Source organism: Conger conger, chromosome 10 (assembly GCF_963514075.1).
Source record: "Conger conger chromosome 10, fConCon1.1, whole genome shotgun sequence".
NCBI lineage: Eukaryota > Metazoa > Chordata > Actinopteri > Anguilliformes > Congridae > Conger > Conger conger.
This window is the reverse complement of record NC_083769.1, coordinates 28,708,122-28,723,133: the sequence shown is the minus strand read 5'-3', so window position 1 is coordinate 28,723,133 and position 15,012 is coordinate 28,708,122. Positions and strand designations below refer to the sequence as shown.

The following is a 15,012-nucleotide window of genomic DNA, read 5'->3' as shown; positions in this document are numbered from 1 at the left end:
TTTATTGGCATTCACGTTTAGCATTCACTCCAGGGGATATTTTGCTTGTTTCAGTGATGCGTTACCTCGATGAAAAACTTAAACTTAAAGTAACTGATGTATTCTTCCAGGCAAATGATATTGTTTCTTTACAGCCCCTCCCACTTCGATGTACATTTCCCGACACTCCCTCTAACCTCTAACGAAGGTAGCCAGCTCGCCGTATCTGCAGAGTGCGGACGCTCGTAATTCCCCATTCATCAACACAAGAGGAGCGACTGAGGAAACCATCCTTAACACCGTGATGATGAGATTTCACTGAAACACTAACAGTATTAACGAACCTCAGAGCAGTGAACTGTTCACACTAAACGCCACTACTGGCAGTCGTACGGTCGCCCAGGCAGTGCAATTTTTTAATGTCTACCCAAGGAGCAAGCGAAAGCGAATATTTTGGCTACTTCTGGCTAGCTTTTATCCTACCTTGTTCTTGCTCGCTATCGCTGTCCATACTTCCTTGGCAATTGCCTAACATGAGTTAGCCTCACCCTCTACTGCAGCAAGCTTATAACGATAACGTTATAGCATAGACAGAGCAAGAGGTCGGGGAAAGATTTTTCGTTTGATTCAACACGGGTTTCAGTTACGGTTCCTTTAAAACCTTTCCGTGTATTTTACTTCGCAAGATAGAAATATAATGCGGATATATTTCAGATTACCGAGAAGGTCATTCCTTGGGCTGTTATTTCTATTTTCTCTTTCCACCTCTGCATTATACTTCATCTATTCAGCACCGGGCATCGGTAAGTCTTTTTTCCCTTTAGTCCCTTTCATTAACGGTTAGGAAAGCAGCTTAATTTGCCAAATCAAATGATCATACTGTGTTGGCCATGAGTTTGAATAATCCTGCTTCTAGCTAGTATAGAAAAACTATAGCTAGCTAGCTAACAAGAATATGGCTTCATTACTTTAACGTTATAGCTTGCTCTGTGATAGTAATTCGCTCCACCGATGTGTAGCTACCCAGCTAACGTTAGATGTAGCCTACAGCCTACATTTCACAGCAGTCTACCTAGCTAGCTAGGTATGTTAAATTAATTTAGCTAGTCTAGCTAGCCTAGGTAAATTAGGACAATTTGGGAATAAGTAAACTGGTAGATACGGCACTGCTTTACATGTTTTTTCTTTTCACCTTTTTCATGATGATGGTGATGATGATGATGATGATGATGATTATTATTATTAACATCAGTGATGAGGCAATGATATGACCTTGATTTTGATTTGTGGATTCTTAGCCTATGATGTCGTCGATAATAAATGTAAGTTTTTGGAAATCGATTTGAAGCAGGCATTGTGGACTATAGAAAATATAAGCTATTAGCTACTTGTATTGCTAAGGTTGAATCAAAAGTTTGCTTGGTGGCCAGGTATGCACTTGGTTCGTGGTTTCAATGGGGTATGATCAATTGTTAAGATGCTGAAACATTTGAATAGCCGATACCTTTTTATATTATAACGCTGCTTAGGCTATATTTCATACCCATATATGTGATGATGAGTTATTGGATCTGCTTCATGAAATGCGTTTAATCGCCAGTGTGGTAGCCTACAAAATTGAATTCAAAAAGCCCGTTGGCTTCAGTGTTACGCGTAGCGGTTGCCAAGTGTTGCATTCATTATAGTCAAAGGTCAGAATTTGTATTATTCTACATATACTTATACCCATCTTGTTTGTATGCAATTTACATCAAGTACTGAGAAATCGACGTCTCTGTCAGTTGGCCAGTACAATATAAGCTGCCAATAGAAAATATACACTTAGATAATAATTTTAAAGACCAACAAAGTAAACAATTCAATTAATTCAGTTAATTCAATTAATTACATTGCATACGATCTCCAATGTTTGTTAAGAAGCTGTTGTCTATGGACAAGCGATTTGTTGTAATTCCGCAGAATTTATTTATTTTATTTTATTTTATTTTATTTTATTGTATTTTTTTAAGCAAACAGAGGGCTAAACTGAAGGAGGGAATGGTTTTGATGTGCATATCTGTTCCTATATTTTAAATAACAACACATTCCTGGTGTGGTTGCATTGTTCTTTGATGCAGTTATAGAACAAGTCTTGTTCTGTGACCGTACCAAATAATTTATGTTGGTGCAATTTATTATAAGCTTTTTATGTTTATGGTTTTTTCAAATAATATGATAGAACACATTCTTATGGTCTTAGTGGTTACTTTGTTATGCAGTGGCCTTGGAATGACATTATTTCTTTCAGAAATAACTCTCTTATTGGCCGATAGGGAGAAATAATCATTTTAGTTCATGGGGGAATTACCTTTTCAATACTTAGGGACATAGTGAAGTATTGGCTGGTTAAGTTCTACATTTGAGCTGGCTGCTGGACTGTTAGAGTGGCTAATCCTGGCTAAGCCTGAGATTTGAAGTATTTGACTTTTATAGTGTGTATTGTCCTCCATGCAGTAGATTATTTAAAACAAGCACCAGTAAAAATAGTAGCCTACTGTATAACTACTACTGTGTGAGTTAAAAGAACATTTGTCATTTCAGCAATGTTGCTTCTACTGTTACAGCACTGGGTTTAGTGTAGAGACTGGTAGGGATTGCATCAGCTTGAAATATTGTCCCCATCTCAGTGGACCAGAGCAAATCTGGTCATGCATCACCTGTGTAAGCCTATAGTGCTTCTCATGAAGCATATATTTTCAATACAATGACTGTGTGGCACAGTTTGAGGACCTCAGAGTGGCTCAGAACCTAGGCTGACACCGCTTTGGAAAATATATGCAGAACATTGTGGACTCATTCAAGTAAACCTTATTGGGATATTTGCCTATTACATATTTAACAGTTTTATAACAATGATGTGAATCTGAATTACATCACCCAGTGTTAAAGTATCTCACAATAACATTGAAGCATCAATAACAAGCTCAATTAACAACGTAATACATAAAGCACAAACAAAAAAAGGCCCTTACTGGCATCAGTCAAATGTTTTTGGATTTAATTTACATATGCATCTCATTTGCATTACATTAATGGCATTTGGCAGATGCTCTTTTCCAGAACGACGTACAGTTGATTAGACTAAGCAGGAGACAATCCCCCCCTGGAGTTAAGGGCCTTGCTCAAGGGCCCAACGTCTGTGCGGATCTTATTGTGGCTACACCGGGGATCGAACCACCGACCTTGTGGGTCCCAATCATGTATCTTAACCACTACGCCATAGGCTGCCTTGTGCTGTTGAGGAATCTCTTTTAGTTAATTGTCTATTGCACATGCCGATGTGATTTGATTAGGCCCATTGTGTGTCTGAGAAATGGCGAACAGCTGAGTGGAGGCAGGATGTAGTGTACAGCATTGGAATGTAAGGCTTATGGGTTACGCTGTATGGCCCTGCGCCCATTGTTCTGTATGTTGTAAGACTAAATTACAGTCTGCAATGAATTTACTTGTCAGTCCAGATGATATATGCCTCATTTTATTAATCTCATTTTTTTCTGTTACAACTTGCAGAATTAGGTAAATAGTGTGCAGTTGTCCATTAACAGATTATGTTGGTCCCCAAGGGTTCACATAGGTAAATGAGGAGTATCATAACAGTTTCTTGATAGTTGCCTTTGGACCCTAGCGTAGGGCCAAAAGAATACCCAGGGTTCAGCACACACATGTCCCATCCCCCTCCTGGGGAAGCTACAGAGAGTATAGACTTGGGCCACAGCTGGGCTTGGGCACAGAATTGTATTTAATTAAAACAGGAGTGGATCCCATCAGACTGCAGAAAGTGAGCACCTATTTATAGGAAAAGCCTGGGAGAGACCAGGTGCTTTCCATGGTTGAGGGAGCTCTGCTTACAGTAAGAGAAAGGATGCGCAGTGAGCGGGCGATGGTGCGTAGCTATCTTATTGTTGTCCCTGAACACATTTACTGTAACATACTCTTATTGTGCAGCCATTGACTCAAATACGTTTATTATAATTATGAGGACTGATTGTTCTGTGTATATGACCATAGGTGAAAATTATGGAAAAGCAAATGGAGAATAATGGATATTAGAATGATGCAGAATAGTACAGTCTCGTCACATCACATGTTTATTGGTAACTGTGTTCCAAAATAACTTTAAATTCATGTCAGTTTCTTCATCTAAATGAACACATGTTCTTACTAAGTTTGAGTAGCTATATGGAGCAAGACTGATGTGCTTCACAGAAAGCTTGCTTATACATCCTCATCACCTGCCAGGACAACAGAAGACCTTGTAGGTTTATTCCGTTAGGTTGTAATGATTAATTGATCCCTTCCAGAATGTTGTACCAAGAGATAATTTGTTGACAGCTCCCTTAGTCTTGCATTCCTTTTTAAGTCATCTTTACACATAGGATATTTAGCACAGTAACCTTCAAACTAGTCTTTAAATGAAATGAGTTGTCTTCAGTGCAGATGAAAGTATAGGCTTTTTGTACGTATGTTGACGTGGCTACTACAATATAGTTTAAATGTTTACATTTTTTGCCTTAGAACACAGAGAACACATAAATATATAGATAAAGATATGGCCCTCCTAGTTGGCCCTTTCATCTGCAGATACCTTCCACAGTTAGATGTACAATAGAGTAGCAGTGGGGCCCCTCAAACCCAGTCTGTTACCATGTGAAAACAATTTCTCTCATCACTAGCTTTTGCAAGAAGCCTTTTGTGTCTTGGATGGCAAGTATTTCTGATCTACAATGACCTATACTGTACACTGCTAGGTTGTGTCTGTGGTAGGGAGTCTGGTAGTTTAGGACAGGAAGGTCTTTTCTTATTTGTGTTTTTTGTGTGGTGGAGAGTGCTGTCTAATGTGATTAGCGTAGCCACTGGCTCAACTAAAGACCAAGTGACTCAAAAATCTGCTTAAAAAGAGGCACAATATAGCATGTCTTCTTCTAAGTTGTCATTGGCCTTTGTTAGACATTTGTACATTTGTTTCGGACCTTGTTGAATTTAGTGCTTATGGCAGCAGCAGCTCCAGTGCTGGGAGATAGTCGTATATGGAAGCTTCATGAGATCATTTTCACACTCCTTGGGTGCTTGAGGAACTTTAACCCCATGCATTTTCATTTGCCCTTCTTTTCCCTAACCTTTCGCATGGTTTCTGGTAATCCAGTGATATGGGCTACGACTAAACTTTTAAAAAAATCGTTAAACTGATTTATACATTATGCGTCCAATGTATATCATATAATAATGAATGATTATTTTCTGAAAACTGGCTTGCCCTGCCCCACCCTCTTCCTGTGTCTTTCCCAGCCATTCCCCTGCTCCCCACGCCTTTCTGAACTACTGTGCTTGGCATTTCCTCCGGGTTTCTATGGAAATTTGTGTAAAGTAAACCAAAAAGCATGCTTGAATGGCACTCAGACTGACACCCCCACTTATTGTATTGGGAGGATGTGAACTCCTTATTGATTCTCCCGTTTGACTTCTGGCTCTAGGCTAATTCTTGAGCCTTTTAAGGTCTTCCTGGTTCATCTCTATGCTAATTAACTGGCCTAAAGCATGTGTAGTACTACTGTGTGGTTGCAGTGAGACCCTGTTTGACATTTTGATGTGAGAAGCTGCAACACCATGCACAGTGGTTTGAGCCAGCACTCAGTAAGGAAACAAGTAGCTACATTTCCTTACATGAAGAATGATCTTTCAATTTTGAAAAGAATGCTGTAACGTGGTACCTAATATAATTTAAAGAATTCAGTTTAGTTAACCATCAGTTCTTCAAGGACTTCTACTATGATCTACCTGAAAGGCTTGAATCAGACTCATGGTCTCCGCTCCCTTGCATATTTAATAATAGCCTGGTGATATGAAGGAGAAATAAAGAACACTCTGAAAATATGTGATCATCTTTATCTGAATCTCTCTTTTGCTGATAGCTGTGCAGTAACACACCACAGCGAACCCTGTATTGGCTATTCACTCATGCAAGGTGAAGGGAAAGTATTATTTTGTGTGGATGTATTGTTTCAAATATGAAAATGGAACATGCAACTAAACAATCTTGAACAACCTGTGTTTAAGCATTAGAATGCAGTTGAACATACTAATGGCTTTCTACAGTGCTGGGGTTCATCACAGTTATTTTACAGACTGGCCCAATGAGTCTTAAATCTGGTGTGTGGTTGACTTTGCCAGGTGACTGAAAACATATTACATATTGATATGATAACACATTCAACCAAAACAAAACTTTCCAACACATTTTAGCCATAGGTGGAGAGGTAAATTGTATAGTGTTCACTTATTGTTCTTAAATGTGTGGATATATACTTAAGTGTTTAGCCGTTTCATATTTAATGACATCCCTCGATTTAATGGCTCATATTCTACATTACATATAGAATATACACTGGTATATAAACTGTATACCAGTTTTGATTAATTTAATGCTAACCTCTAAAAAACAACTCGGTGTGTAGGAGCGAAATAAAACCTGAAGAAAAAAATGATTGCAGAAATGAAGTGTTTGATGTTCAGCATATCAGTGGCTCAGGGGACCTTTAAATGGCTGGTGTTGTAATGTCTGAGCATTTGCTCAGTGGACGGGAGTAACCCCCAGCCCTGTGGAGCGTTGACCTTCATCCAGGCCAAGGACGTTAAGTCATACGGCTTTGCCTTAAGCTTTGACAGGGAAAAGAAACTATAAATCTGAAGTGCAATAATACAATGCAAAAAAAAAAAGAAGAAGCTTGGAATACATTTTTAATTGCAACTTGGAAGAATGCACTTAATTTAAAATCCATTTCCTGTTGCCAGAACAATGGAAATGTACATACGGGAAATAGGGTAGAAGATGAGCCTCTATGTGTCCACATGTGTATTTACGTGCGTGCGTGTGTGTCTATTTTGTCCATTGGTGTGTCTCTCTCTACCCATGTGTGCTTGGCTGTAGTCAGGGCTAAGGTTAACAGGCTTATGGGAGATTACAGCGTACAGCCAGTGTAATTTAAGGATGAGCAGAGAGCAGTGGGTAAACAGGGATGATGACTTTCATCCGTTTGGAGAAAAAAAAACAGACAGACAGACGGATGACTGGGCATCGCACTCCACCCTCTGCCATGCCAAAGGCTTGCTGTCAAACCTGCTCCGTCACCTCCCTGGAACTTTCACGAGTTTACGAGAAGGAAGTGAAACTACTGATTGTGTCACCTTCACACTGTCCGCAGATATTCTAAATTTACTCATGTGTACCGGACTACTGGTTTCAGTGTCCTGGGGGATAGCAACACAGTCATAATATAAGAAACAAATAATCGAATAAATAATCTCTAAAGCAAGTCTTTTTCACAACCTGAAATTTTGAAAAAGCATCCATAATTCAGTGAGTGTGAGTGTGAGTTAATGAGAAAATGGCCTATTTACTAATACATTATCCTATCTTTTTTTCATTAAATACCGATCCCTAAATTGGCAGTGGAATTTGGGGAATAGGTTTTCCATGCCATGAAGCTGGAGATCACAGAATTCAAATGGAGCTACTGCTAGCGAGCATGTAGTGTCATATATGCATCACATATCGCATAATGTGCACTGTGTGGATCATCCAGCAGTCCAGTTTAGGCATGTGATACTGCTCTAGTTGCATGCATTACAACATGGCATCTGAACAGAACAGGTCAGTACAGATAACACGAGTACACGAGAGCAGGTTGGGCTGATGAGATTTTCATTCTTGTTAATTTTGTTAATTATTTTGGCTGTGCCTACGTATTTGTCATCAGACATCAATTCCCCATGGTCAGCCATCCGGCGCCTGTGTTGATTGGTTGATTTACACAACATAATGAGATTTTCTGACTGACTCAGTACTAGCTAAATGAAAGCAGAATGTGTTTGTACTTAGTCAGGTGGTCAGCTTGGCAGCCAAAGTAATGCCTTTCACTGCCCGCTTCCTAATTGCATGAAGCTTGCTTGTAGCCAACTTGTTAAAGACAGATATCTATTTTTTTTTGGCTGGCTGTTTGTGTCATTTATTAACCCCTTCCACTTTGGCTAATTCCAAAAATGCAATGCTTAGGTGCATCATGTGTCTGAATATCGCAGACATTCCTGCTCCCTGTGTAGTGCTTCTCTACTTGATTAAATTAATTATCTGCTCTCCACTAGTTTTTTTCATTCCAAAGTTAGTTACCACCGTCCTCAAAACAGCAAGTGCATTTTTTTTCTAGTTCAGTACAGCATTCTTCAATGCTGTACACAACTATGTTGTGGGTCTGCAGTGGGCAGACTGAAGTAGGTTAGCTATTCTGTTTTTTCTTTTTTTTAACCTGTGTAGCTTTGATCGAGAAAAACAAGCCTCAAAATTCACTAGAAGCGTGTATTGAAGATTAAGAGTATGTTCCAAGTAAAATTAGTGTGGTGTACTGATTCACGTAGGTGTCTCACCAGTTCTGAAGAAATTCTTTTTTTTTTTTTTACATTTTGTGCTTTCATGTGTTGATGTCTGAGACATGTAGCCTATGTCCTAGTAGAATGTAGCCTATACTTTTAGCCTAAATGATAGTTTATTAAGAATGTTTGAATATGTATTAATTGTATATATCTTGTATCTTGTAGTTATTTTCTGGTATCAACATAAGAATTATGCTATAGGTAGATTTATTTTATTTTATGACATTTCTTTAAATTAACAAAATATTTGAGTCTGTTTCATTTTTAAATAAGTGTTTAAATGTACTCTTCTATAGCATGACTTCATGCCAAATGTTGTAAAAGTCTGACAGGCCTTTTCCAATTTTACATTCATTCCACATCGATTCATGCATCAGTTACAATAAGACTGTTTTAGATCTATATACTCATAAAAGTCAGGTGCTACTGATTCCCAAAGATTGTTATGTCCCATGACCTAGAATGCGGTTTAGAATGCAGACTGACTTTCCTCTCTTCTGCTCTGTGAAGAAGCCCATATACAGTAGGGACTACAGTGTAGGGTTCCTATAATCCTTACCTGCTGTGTAAATATACTCTACTGGTGTGCCCTTTTCGGTTTCTGCCTTCTCTGTTCTATCGTGGGCTTACGTGTATGAGGGAGCATTTTATTTTCCTTCAAGGGTGGTGGGAGCCTGCATTATACTTTAAGAATGCGTGATTCATTCTGAAGCCATAAAAGGGATTTTATTGTTAGGCCAAGGTGTGGACACAAGCCACACTGCACCATGACAACAGCCTGTGATAAAAGGCAAGTTGAAATACTAGCATTGGTAGTCATGGCTTCACCAGACACCCCAACATAATAAACAAATCTAAAGAGTCGGGGTCTAGCCAATACAGCACAGTATTAAGGGCAAATGGCTCCTCTGGATATATCTGACACTCTTTTATCGGTTCTCTGAATATCAAATATAAGCATTGTTTTGTATCATGGGCAATTTAGAGTATTATGTGTTGAATCTGCTTGCTTATACTGTGTCTACTAGGAACAAGCAGAAAAGTAATAAGGTCTGATAATACAGGGCATTATTCGAAGTGGGAAAAACTATTTAAATAAATATAGGCCGTCATTTCAAAAACAGGCATGGTATAAAGGTTTTCTTTTGAGGCTTAGTGGAATAGTTTAAACTTGATAATAAACTTTTTGCCTTGGTTCTGTTTTCTACCCTCCTTTTGTTGCTAATGAAAACACAGCATACTGTCGATGTCTGGGATTTTCCGGGTTTTCGCTCCATGCATAAACCTTGCAGTTGACAGATATGGTTAGCTTTGCTAGGAATATATTCTCAGAAAATGGTGGAGCATTACCTTTCAGTGTAATGTATTGAGAAATGCACAGAACAAAGGAAGCAGACTCAATACAACGAGAGCAACCTAACAACACAATCGGGGTGTTGTTTCCTATGATTTCCATAGGCGCAGCAGGCGCACGCTGTATTGTCCTCAAATCCTCTCAAGCCCACACTGCACCTCAAACGACCTCTCGGGCTTTTAAAGAACACAGGACATCTCGGCGTGGGGCTGGGTGATGTCTGTCACAATACTGCCATGGTATACCATTCATTTCGACTTCAGTTGCGATATGGAATTTCCGTTGTCATAGCTAGTCATTCATTTTCAATATCCAATACTATCATCATATTCCCCCAGCCCTATCTCAATGTGAATTTTTCTGAGACTGGTAACCTCGGTAATGCGGAATGCTGAAAATGCCTGGCAGGCCTGTTCATGCTCTCCTGAGACAGCCTTGGGTCCGTCGGCCCAGGAGCAGATGGTCCAGCCCTCTCTCTTCCACCGTCACGTGAAGCTGGAAGCGGCGCAGATTCCACTTCAGATTTATTCAGCTCCCGGTCTTTGATACCGTTTCTCAGGCTGCCTGTCCATGAGTGTTTATTGCTTTACACTCGGCGATGATCCTCAATCTCAAACCACTAAAACCACTCGTGGCTTCTTGTTCATCTACTCATTAACTTTAAATCATGTTTACTCCCGTCAGCTCAGTGTACCTGCCGACACATCGAGACCTGCCCATCCTTCTTGTTTTCTGTGTCCCTGCTGCTTTGAGTGTGTACCTCGGCTCTCTAATGGTGTCCCTAATTAGACAATCCCTACAATTAAACCATATATTCTGAAATTCAAACCATACATTTTGTAACGCGCGCCTAGTCTGCTCACTTTTGTTGTGTATGTGTGAGGTGTGTTATTGGGAGAACACATACTTGCTCCGTGGATGGGTTTGTCTTTTGCGAGTCTTGAGTCGTCCGTATCAGCTTAATGACAGTGCTTGCGACATCACATAATGTTATTGTTATTGTGGCAGAACAGAAAGGGCGCAGTGCTCTCAGGCAGTCCTGGTGTAATTTGGTTCCTGCGGTGTTATTAAGGGATTTGCTCTTGTTCACTTGAAGGAGGGCGTCCCTCTGCAGTGAGCGTGTATTTGGCTCAGCAGGAGGTGGGCTCCCTGCCATCCCCTCCAGCCTCACACAAAGAGCGGACCAGAGGGACGGCCAGAGGGGACAGGCCTTTTTCCCCAAGCTCTCTTTCCCTGTTGCTTACACCTCAGGTATGCAGGACGTTATGGAAAATACTTGGACTGTGTATGGCCCAGGGTTTCTGATTAGGCTCAAAGGCATCCACAAAATCCCTATCCTAAGTTCAGAAGGGTAAATTCCTTTTTTCCGTTTTTTCCGCGCACCCCTTGTTGAAGCCTATGGTTTGTGCGCGGGATGAACACGCTATAAAAGATGAATCAGCTCACACCCACGCAGCAGAGAAACATGACGGCACAACAGCATGGTGAAGCATGTGATTACGTTCCATCTGAGCTCTGGCAGCACTCCAGACTTCCTGTCCCCTCCCTGGGGTTATGATCAAGAGGGCTTTTTTTGGGAAAATGGAAATTCCTAGGAATTATGCAATGATTGTAGGAAATGAAGGAGGGCAGAGGGGGATCGAGGTGGGGAGGTGCTCTAATGAGGCACTCGGCATAGGGCTTGGGGCCCCATGATTCACACATGACTATGGCTCATGTGACTCCTGAGTGCATGGGACCCCTGTCCTGGGGAGCCGGGGGCAATCAGATGTCCCGTCCCCAGCTCGGAGTCTCATGACCCCACTTTACTCACCCAGTAATCCGCTGCCCCCTTAGAACTCCTGTGGAATCACGGGATTGGTCATCTGTGTGTGTGTGTATGTGTCTATGTGCGTGTCTGTGTGTGTGTGTGCGTGCGCGTGTGGGAGTTGTGGGAAGTGGTGTGCATTTGTGTACGTGCGTGCGTGCATGTGTCTGTGCGTGTGTGGGGGTTGTGTGCGTGTGGAGATTGTGGGGGGTTTTTGTGTGTGTGTGTGCGTGTGCGAGTGCATGTGTGCTTGCGTGCATGTGTCTGCATGTGTGGGGGTTGTGTGCGTGCGTGTGTCTGTGTGTGTGGGGGTTGTGTGCGTGCGTGTGTCTGTGTGTGTGGGGGTTGTGTGCGTGCGTGTGTCTGTGTGTGTGGGGGTTGTGTGTGTGGATGCGTGCGTGTGGGGGTTGTGTGTGCATGCGTGCGTGTGTGTCTGCGTGTGTGGGGGTTATGTGTGTGGATGCGTGCGTGTGTGTCTGCGTGTGTGGGGGTTGTGTGTGTGCATGCGTGCGTGTGTGTCTGTGCGTGTGTGGGGGTTATGTGTGTGGATGCGTGCGTGTGTCTGTGCGTGTGGGGGTTGTGTGTGTGCATGCGTGTGTGTGTCTGCGTGTGGGGGTTGTGTGTGTGCATGCGTGCATGCGTGCGTGTGTGCGTGTGGGGGTTGTGTGTGTGCATGCGTGCGTGTGTGTCTGTGCGTGTGTGGGGGTTGTGTGTGTGCATGCGTGCGTGTGTGTCTGTGCGCGTGTGGGGGTTATGTGTGTGGATGCGTGCGTGTGTCTGTGCGTGTGGGGGTTGTGCGTGTGCATGCGTGTGTGTGTCTGTGCGTGTGGGGGTTGTGGGTTCTGCATGAGGAGGGTGTGGCAGGACAGGGAGCACATTGCTGACTCATGCACACTGTGTAGTTCCTTACAGCTTTAATCACAGATCTACTGAAGGTGTAGATTAAAGATAAAACCCCTTATTAAGTGCTCTTGGGAGGAGGGAAAATGCTGTGTCTGCAGTCATATGGAGCCCAGTCACAAGCCATCATTACTGTTACGCGGGGCTTTGACTCACAGGTAGATAAGCTACTCACAATTAGCGGTGCGCGTGAGCAGTATTGATTTGGTAACTCAAGTGTTTTGCTCACATCCAGAGTCGTATAGCCCCATATGGGCTGTACTCAGTGGACTTCAGCCTAACAGTAGAGGAAGCGATCATAATAGCTAATGCTATGGGGAGCCGGCCTGGGACAGGTGCATTAAAGCATCACTGCACTGATTTCTTAAAAACTGCCCAAGGTGTTTTTAGGAGCACATCATTTTTGCTTGCAGTGATGGCAAGCTTAATGATTCAATGCCATTGGGAACAGGACACAGTCAGCACAAATCAGTTTTCAATCATTGACCGTAAATGGGGACTGCCCTACCGAACGTGTTTGATTTTGGACTGAAATTATCCCGTTAGTGCCACGCGCATACTCACTGATAGCTCAGCAGCACTGTGTCTGATGTTCACGTAGCTTACACATTGCGTGGAAACTGGAACTTGCCAAGTCCAAAGATCTTAATCAGTGTAGCTATACTTGGCTTGGAAATAAACCTTTCAAAGTTTGTTTGAGATTAGCTAATATTCGCTGCACATGCGTAGATGACAACTAGTAATAGCTACCTAATAGGTTTCGAAGCATTTTTGAGAGTGTCTTCTTGTATTTTGTTTGCTATCTGTCCACTACATAGGGACATGTCATGCTAAATAATATATGCAAGGGGCATTTTTGTATGAATCAGCTCATCAGTGACTTTTTTTCATCACCAGTGTCTGGGGGATTAACAGGTTTCCAAAATCCCAGTAATTTTCACTGCTGTTTATGATGAGGCTAACCCGGGTTTATAGATGCACAGGTTAATTCAGCGAGGTATAAAAAGTAAAGGAGGGCACAGGAGAGGCGAGAGTGTCTTGGCCTGTGATGACCTGCACCCTCAGTAGCCTGGAGACCAGCAGCAGTGGGAATGAGCGTGTTGTTGTGGAGGTTTGGGTATGTTCCCACAGGGGCGGCTGTTTCTCGTAAGCCGTCGGGGGTGCAGTGTGGGCGGGAAGCGTGGAGCGGGGGCGGGGTCCTTCTGGAGCATTCCTGCTTACATAACCCTGTGACTCCTCGGCTTTTCGCTGTCGACTGGGAGCGAGGAAAACAAAACACATCCACAGCGTCTGATGTGCTTTTAAACAATGGCTGCATGTACCGTAGATCCCTCCTGCTCAATATTTATATACGCATGCACTATACACACACAGGCTATACATTCACAGGGTTTGTAAACGGGTGGGCTAGCTCTCTTTCAACTTTCCACTTTGTCAGTCGAACTGGGCTGTCCTAGAGATATAAATAAATTTAAAAAAGAAGATTAAAAATTAAAGATTAAGATTAAGATTTAAAATCTTATTTTACAGTATTTCGATATGAGCAAGGTTGTTTTTGATGAAAATGAAATGAACGTGCTGCAGTGTGGAGGAGTAAAGCGGTGAAGTGGACTTCCTGAAAGAGCTTCTTGACCTCCCGACAGTGGATCTCTGAGCACACGGTCAAGGACTCCAGACGTGCAGGTCTTTCAGACTGTGAGGAGCTGGCTGTCAGGAGATTAGGCTTTGGTGAAAGTAGTATTTGTGTTGAGATGCAGCCTAAATCAAGTCGCTGTTTTTGATCTTTAATCCAGATTTTTCTCTTGTGTTGACATTGTTTCACTTTCTTTACATAATAAAATTGAAAAAGTTACTGTGGGTCACTGGGACATTTAGCCTTTCACAAAGAGCTAGTAGACCTGGTCCACCAGCACATCAGGCTTATCATTGTCAGTGAGTAGCCACCGCAGCAGTGAGATTCGCAAGATACTGACTGAGTCTGTTGCAGCTTTGCTACTTGTTGATAACTTTGTTACCCACAAAGTGCCTAAATGTCAAATTAATCTATCCGTATGTGTGATATACTACTCTGTGTGTGGTATACTCCCATATTGTTGGAAAAAATATATATATTGTTGCTTTCCTGGATCCGAAATATGTATGGTTTGCTGCAGGCTTACTGTTATGATGACTTCAAAATGCGAATGAAATATTGAGTAACAGCGAGGTCTTTCCCATCAGAAGAAATTGGTTAGCAAATACACATATTTGGCAAATGATCGTGGTGCAACGGACAAGGATTGACGCTACCAGATGATTTCAATAAATTTCAACACATTGGAACATTGGGTGAGATTCTCAGTAGAAATGGAAAGAGTTGTACTAGCCGAAAGGTTTTTCCAGCCACCTTACACTTTGTAATGTTTCCACTGCTCCCAGCCCCCACACGTCTCTGTGCGCTCACCTTTTGAACAAAAGTTCAGCGACAGCAACTCTGCCTCCCCTTATGATGGTGCCACATCTTTTAACA

General features: G+C 42.0%; 1 protein-coding gene across 1 annotated transcript in view; it reads left to right on the top strand.

The window, feature by feature from the left end:
- Nucleotides 1–183: 183 nt before the first annotated feature.
- b4galt5 (UDP-Gal:betaGlcNAc beta 1,4- galactosyltransferase, polypeptide 5) overlaps nucleotides 184–15,012 on the top strand; it is a 33,602-nt gene continuing 18,773 nt past the window's right edge. The window contains exon 1 of the mRNA XM_061256907.1: nucleotides 184–782. Within this exon, the coding sequence (XP_061112891.1) occupies nucleotides 677–782 (106 nt within the window). The 5' untranslated portion in view covers nucleotides 184–676. The remainder of the gene's footprint in view (nucleotides 783–15,012) is intronic.